General features: G+C 32.8%; 1 protein-coding gene across 1 annotated transcript; it reads right to left on the bottom strand.

The window, feature by feature from the left end:
- Nucleotides 1–2,786: 2,786 nt before the first annotated feature.
- Nucleotides 2,787–6,787, bottom strand: NUDX19 (nudix hydrolase homolog 19). The gene is made up of 7 exons (XM_079060829.1): nt 6,166–6,787; nt 4,554–4,694; nt 4,383–4,487; nt 4,032–4,131; nt 3,460–3,552; nt 3,150–3,376; nt 2,787–3,068 (listed from the first exon to the last, which is right to left on the bottom strand). The coding sequence occupies exons 1-7, from the start codon at nt 6,658–6,660 to the stop codon at nt 3,063–3,065; spliced, it is 1,167 nt and encodes a 388-aa protein (XP_078916955.1). The 5' UTR covers nt 6,661–6,787; the 3' UTR covers nt 2,787–3,062.
- Between the last annotated feature and the right edge of the window lie 1,142 nt (nt 6,788–7,929).

Here is a 7,929-nt window from a genome sequence, read left to right as displayed (position 1 = left end):
TCGTCTCAATCTTTATTTAACTTCGAGACACTAAATTTTCTTATTATAATAAAATATAGCTTAGTTTACAAGAAATGGTCCCCATAAAACTTGATAACTTTCACTTTCTTCCACTTCAAATTTTTATTTTCACTAATAGTCTTTATTGCAACTATGGTTTATGGTTTCCCAAGTGTTTTAACTCTAATGGTTCCTACTTATCTTTGCTACGTGAACCATATGACTAGGGGTGCAAACAGCCGAGCTAGGCCTGAACCTGACCAACTCGAGTTTGACTCGTTTTGAGCCTTATTTATCGTGCTCGAGATTGGTTTGTGAAAAAATATATAGGTTCGAGTTTGACTCGTTTTGGCTAATGAGTCTAATCAAGTTTAAACTTGGTTCGAGCTCGTTAAGAAGCTTATTTACAAATTCATTCAAGAAAAATAAACATTAAATCTACTTAAATTTCAACCAAGATGAAGATGCAAAAATAAAACTTCAAATTACACAATTTTTAAACTTCAAAATACAAACCTAAAATGTAATTAAATCATCCGAAATCAAGTCTTCTATCATGGAAGTTCAAATTACAAAAGTACTATAAAAATGATTAAATTTTAACATAACATATTATCAAAAGTAAGTCTTGAAGCAAATTCAATTCAGCGAAATCTACAAATTAGAACATTTTTTGAGATGTGCAGTATAATGTAATTAAATCAACAAGATTACAAGTATATTAAAAACGGTATACCTTTAACTATTATTTGACCATGTAGGTAATAAAACCTTAGTAGGTAATTTCTCCTTCTGTAAAAAAAAGATCAAATATTAATAAATTTAAATAATCAATTGTTAGTTCATGTGTTTTAAGTTTATAAAATGTGCCTTTAATTTTTTTCTTAATTCCATGACGATGTCTTGTCCAATCTCCTCTACAAATCAACTTTTGAACGGTGTCCGTTGCCAATGACTACAACTAGAGAATTACAAGCATATACCTTACAATTATAGTTGATGGTGATTGAAGTTTGTTATCCCAAGCTAAAGACCTTTGAAAATGGTATGTATTAACATAATTTTGCCTTCAAAATCTCCATATATTGTCCAAAACATAGATGACAGATCTTTTCCCATCAAATAGAACTAAAATAAATTTCCATTGACTTAGTAAGCGTAGGTCGAGCATAAATTGTTATGTAGTGTACGTGGAGCCCAAGGGTATAATGGTAATGTAGATGATGTGACCCAAGAGTTCGGTTTGTGCTTTGGAGCCCAAGGGTATAATGGTAAAAGTGATGGTTCGGACCTTTCACGAATTAATGATTCAATTTTGGAAGGTTTTGAGGAAAATGAGGGTTGATAGGAATGTAGGGCTTCTCATTACCTTTCCGAGCATATAAAGAACGCCGAAATCGGGGTCGGGACGAAGAACTTATGGTTTTCGGAAGATATGAAGAATTTGGGTCTAGTCCGACACATTGGGCGTATAGGGTATACGATGGGCGTACTAGGCTCGTATGATCACGGATGACCAGCCTGGTACGTTAGGCATACCAGGAGTACGCTGAGTGTACGGCCGCCAGACTCAAACCCTAATTTTTAGGGTTTGGACCCTATTTAAGCATCATTAACCCTTGGAACCCCCCCCCCCCTCTAATTTTTTAGGGTTTGGACCCTAATTTTTAGGGCGTACTCGACCATGGCCCCGTTTTCTTATATGCTTAGTATGCACGGCGTAAGGGGTGGTGTACGCATGGTGTATTCCCGATTGGGGAATTTGGTCACTTTTGGGTCATTTTAGGGTTTGAACCATATTTGGTTGAGTATAGGCTTGAGGGGTATTCTAAAATGGTAATACATTACAAGGGGCAATCTGTAACTAGCAGAAGTCTAAGCTAGCTTTGTCTAGGCAATCTGTAGTTTGTTTGTTTGTTTTTTTTTTTGTTTTTCTTTTTTTTTTTACTTTGAAAAAACTCATGTTTGTCATGTCCAATGACATTCAATATTCCTATTGTCATAAAATCGAGGGTATTCTAAAATGGTAATACATTACAAGGGGCATCATATATCCTAGTTATTCATCACACTGTCTAACTTAATGCGCTTCTCGTATATGCCAATCAAGTCCACATATCTCACTTGCCTGTGCACATACCCTATTCTTAGAAAACAGATGAACTTCCTACCATGGTGTAGCTCAATTGTGAACAATGTGGATTACATCTATACAAAAAAATAAAAATAAAAATAAAAACCCTACAATTCAGTCAAAAACCACAAATCAACTTAGCAGTTTGCTTAATCATTCAAACTTCTATCAAATGGGTTAAAACGAGACAATGATGCTCACCATACATAGTCATTGCATCAAAGAAATATGTCTTATAGGCCACATTGTAAGTACCATATTTTATTCTATTCAAGCAATCGAGACTTCAGCGATGGATTAGGGTTTTCTTATGATTGTACGCTCAATAAAGGAGGGAGAATGCCAAGGGTTGATGACATTTAGGGCTCATTATGTCATTAATGACAGGGTTTAAGGTTGGCAGTAAACATATTGATGTGTCCTTCAACATGAAAACACGAAAATACCCTCGTGTAAGGGGAATGTGCTTAAGAAAATGATGGAATTTTAACGGTTGTTATAATTAGGGGTTAAATCCACAATGAAACTCTCAAATAAAGACACCCTTTTGCAAAATAAAACTTTTTGACCTTAGTCAAAGAAAATTGCAAACCACACGAACCATTTTTGCAATTTTCTCGGATGAATCTATTGTATTCAGTGGTTTCAAAAGTATTCTTAAAAATATCTTCTAGTATTTTTTTTGGAAATAGATAGTCTCATTGCAACAATTGGGAGTACCATGTTCCAAAAAAGGCACACCCAATTGCCCAAACAACCCTTTATTGGAAACTTTTCTCAAAGTATGACCAATAAGAACAAGTAATATACATGTTAAACTAGAATCCAAATATTACAGACCAAATATAACTCACAACATAAACTTTTAACCTAAAGTTCATAAGTTTAAACGCCAATACCATCAAAACCAACTTGTTAATCAAAGCAATCAAACCTGTGAAAAAATAATAAAACAAATTGATAAGTTTAATTAATCTTTCTTTTTGTTGAGTGTGATAAAATTAAGAAAACTAACCTGATTAGCCCATGATGATATGAGATGATGAGCGATTGCAAAAGGTCCAGGAACAACCATCGATGCAAGTTCCCCACTTTCAACACTAAAATCCGCAGCAAGATTTTGACCTTTTTCAACCCCTTTGCATATCTGGTCAACCTTTATTGCAGCTGTTTTTTGTGCCTTTCCATATTCAGCAAAAGTCAACGCTCTCTTCACTTCTTCTCTACTTTTCCATTCGGCATCTATGCAAAACAAGAAACCTCGATGTCATTTGCATTTCACAATATAAATATGATTAAAAAGATTTGTAAAAATTTAGACTTACCATCTAACTCTTTTTTGTCCACATTTATTTCAAGTGATGATGCGTATGCAAAGAACCCTACCATTAGTTGGCATGGCATGCTACTACTTCCAACTGCAAACAAACCCAATAAACAACGTATCAAAATGGAAACAAAGTATAGGTGATTTTTACAATTTCGGTCCCAAAAAATTCTCTTTTGCAATTTTGGTCCTCGTTTGAGGTTCTTGTTACACTTTTGGTCCCTTTTCCAAATAAAATGACTATTTTTGTCCCTAAGACGAGCCAATTTTTGCAATTTTGATCCTAAAAATACAGTTTACTCTTATAATAATCGTAAAAAACTATTCGTTCTGTGGCAAAAATCAATAAAATAGTTAGATTACATTGTCTATTGTGTATTCTGTCCTTTTTCAAAACCAGGTAACCTAGAAATATGGCTTTTTAAACAGTGAAAAAAAGCAGAATGGTTTTATCATTAGTAGAAGATAACTACAAAGGTTTCTTAGTTTCTATATTTTGCCCTAAAACGATAATGGGCATAAAGTATCTTCCTTTTTTTACTACAATTAACCCTAGTAAAAAAATATTACCTGGCCATGGTTGAGAACTATGATAAACAACATCATCAACTTCAACGCCTGTCTCTTCCCATGTTTCTCTCCTTACTGCCTCTTCTAAGCTTTCTCCAGGCTAACAAAGATTTAAAAAAAGTTTTAAAAAAAATCCCCTAATCCACAATCCGATAAGCTAGGGAATAGAGGTTTTACATTTTACAAATTTTCCCTCGTTTTATTTTTTCTTTCCACGTGTGCTTTTAATTTTCTCAAATGCTTTTTAAACAACGTATCCTTTAGAATGGAGCGACTATCAATTACTATAAATAGCAAAGTTACATTTTTTGAAATGAAGTCATCCAATTGTACTAAAAGTCTAAAACGTACCTCAAGAAAACCAGCAAGACAAGTCCACATTCTAGGCACGAATCTCGTTTGTTTACTAAAAAGTGCACGATCGTTTTCTTTATCTATCACCAACATAATGACAACCTATAGAACAGGTAAAATGATAATAAGATAAAAATCGATAGAATTTTAAGAATGATATTAGCATACCGGATCGATTCGTGGGTAGATCTTCTTTTTGCAAGATTCATTTACACATTGCTTCCTTCTCCCAGCTTCAATGGGAATTAATTTTCCACCACAAGATCCGCAAAAACGTGATGTATTATGCCATTCTAGTAATGCTCTCGCCTAAATAATTCCCCAAAAATTAATAATATAAATTTTTGTTTAAAAAATCTATAAAAATAACTACCACTAATAATTCTAAGAATTACTTTTTCTAGTAAAAATATCTACATACTATTAGTTTACTAGAACTAGAAAGTGTTTAATTTAGGGTTGGAAAGATCGGTAATATAGTAATTTTTGTTTTTATCAAAAACTAATTACTTGATCTCCAATCAGAATCAAAATCATTTTTTACCAAAACCATAAGAGGTTAAATATCCTCCTACTAAGGTAGTGTTTGTTTTTTGTCTGTAGATCTGCGTGGCCTCTTCTGTCTGCGCCGCGCAGACCACACGCAAACATTAGCCTTTGCAGACTGTTTGTTTTTTTTAAGACTGCAGACCTAAAAATGTCTACGCGCCCTCTTCTTGGCGCAGATGTGGACCAGAGTCTTCTAACATTTTCAGACATAATCTAACCTATATATATATATATATATATATATATATATATATTTTTTTTAAGTTTTTTTTTTAATTTATATTTTTTCCAACTTTATTAATGATAAACAATTTGAAAACAAAAATTACAAAACTTAAAAAAAAACGTTCGACGATACAAACATGATATTTTTGACAAATTTATAAATAAAGATTTATTACAATAATAGTTGTTGAAGTTGTTTATATAAATATGAAAAAAAAATCATAATATATTCTCATATTTTTTTGCCAAATTTTGTAAAACATTATTTAATACAGTATCGTCAATTTCTCGAAAAATATTTATGGTACGTTTTCAATGGATTTAATTGAAAAAAATCGATATTTCCATCCATTGATGTATCAAAAATTTTGATCACTAATTATAATGTTTAGTTATAACTTTGCAACCAAAGTTGTTGGTTTCATCAAATATATACGTTAATTCATACCATTTTTATTTTTATTTTTTTATACAATAATACATAAAAGTTGATTTAGATTCATTAATTATTTATAACAAAGTCATAAAAATATTAAAAAACCACTTTGAAGTTTAAAAAAATCAGTTTATTTAGATTTCAGTTTATTTTAGTAGCCCGTAGATATTAAAAAAACAAACAATCTTCTTTTTTCAGACGTTTGGTCCACCTCGAAGAGGTCTAGGTCCGCAGACTGCAGACATTTTGCCTCAGGAAAAACAAACTGAACCTAAAAGTTAAGTACACGGTCATCACAAGTGTCAAAATCAAAGTTAAAATGAGGAAAGAGAATTAGTGTTTTACACATGAAAATCATTGAATGGGTAGGAGGATGAAGTAGGAGGGTTAATTAGGAAGCAATTTAATTTTCCAAATTGATTATCTTTAATTTGAAATCGCATTAGTAAGATATTCGGGTCAAAATTGCACGTCCAAACACCACTTACAATTCAAAACATGTCAAGGAAGATTCAATCGTGAAGATGATCATCAAATGAAAATGGGGTTTAATCTGAATTACGAACTTACATGACCAGCAATAGCAAGTTGGCCCATTGCATTATCATCAGCCCAATCAGTCGCCACCATTAAAGTCGTCAACTGCACAAAACAAAGCTGCCGACTACCAAATTTCTCCACCAAACTCTCCCCTTCACTCACATCAATTCCCCAATACACAACATTCGCGTCTTCTCCTTCACTTTCATAACCCAAATAAACCAACAAATCTTCACTCAATTTAACCTCTGAACCCTCCAAAACATCTCTAAAATCAACCAAATTAAACCAACCCAGATGCCATTTCTTGACCAAATCACCAGTTGATCCAGCTAAAGGTCTCCCTTTTCTAAAAGGCAAGATCTTGAAAGTTAGGGAAGATGGTTCTTGGATTTGGGTTTGCCCTTCAAGAAGAGTCTTGAGGGTTTCAAAGGCTGATGTGTGTGAAAATGGATCCGTTGATTTCGGGGTTTTGGATTTTATCGGATTGCCTGCAAAAACTGGAGATTTTAGGCTTATTGACATGGTGGTGAATTGGGTTTTTGTAAAAATTATAGATTTCGAGGGAAATTTTATTGGAGAAAAAAGAGGATAGTAAAGCGGTGATGGAACATGGGAGTGTTTCTCGGGTACCCATTTTTAGGTTTTATACGAGAAAAGTCTCGTGGGAAGCTCCGAGGATCTGTGTAGGTGAACAGTGACGACGACTAAATATTTATGCTCGTGCTCTTTTTGAGATTATGCCTAGTAAAAGGGCCAAGATTACTAAACCAAGAGATATGTACAAATTGTGAAGAAATAGGTATAAGCTATAATGCATTTGTTACTTCGTGTTCGAATATTACAGCTCTGAGTTAAAGGGATTCCCATTAATTCATGTTTAGGGAGAGTTCGGGACTACCTCCGCAATAGGGCTGTAAACGAACCGAACGAACACGAACGGGGCTTGTTCATGTTCGTTCGTTTAAGTTAATCGAACAAATGAACGAACATGAACGGTTAAACGAACGAGTTTTTTTGTTCATGTTCGTTCGTTTAACAAATTACATTGTTCATGTTCGTTCGTTTATGTTCGTGAACATGCTAACCGAACATAAACAAACGAATAAAGATAAGCAAACATATATGAACATAAATGAACATATAATATAGTAATGTAATCAAACACAATTAAACATATATGAAGATAAAAGAAACTTATATGAATGAACATATACAAACGTAAACGAACAACATAAACGAACGTTCATGAACATAATTGAACGAACGAGACCATTGTTCATGTTCGTTCGTTTAACTAAACGAACGAGAATTTGTGTTCATGTTCGTTCGTTTATTAAATAAACGAACATAAACGAACTTTCCGCCGAACAGTTTGGTGAACGTTCAGTTCTTTTACAGCCCTACTCCGCAATGAAATGGATGGGTTTTTATGAAAAAATTTCTAATAAAAATGGGAATTTTGAAGACTTGGTTTGTTCAATTTTCTAAGAAAATGATTTTTTTTTAAATTGTATGTAAATTAAAAAAATGATTTTTATAGTTTTCCAAAGTTTTTTAAATTTCTAAGATGGAAAATAAAATCTCCATTGATTTCAACCAAATACATTTCTAAAATTTTCATTGAAAAATGAAAATAAAAACTCAACGTTCTTTTGTAATAACATTTTCTAATAAAATGAAAACAGTTTTCCACAACCAAACGCACTCTAAATGTCTGAAAAATGGATTTTTTTTTTTTAAATTACTAGTATAAATGAAGTTGTTTGAGAAACCATATACTAAGGAATATGG

This window comes from Lactuca virosa, chromosome 7, assembly GCF_052849685.1.
Source record: "Lactuca virosa cultivar CGN04683 chromosome 7, Lactuca_virosa_CGN04683_v6, whole genome shotgun sequence".
Classification (NCBI taxonomy): domain Eukaryota; kingdom Viridiplantae; phylum Streptophyta; class Magnoliopsida; order Asterales; family Asteraceae; genus Lactuca; species Lactuca virosa.
The sequence above is the reverse complement of the archived record's forward strand: the minus strand, read 5'-3'. Positions and strand labels throughout refer to the sequence as shown.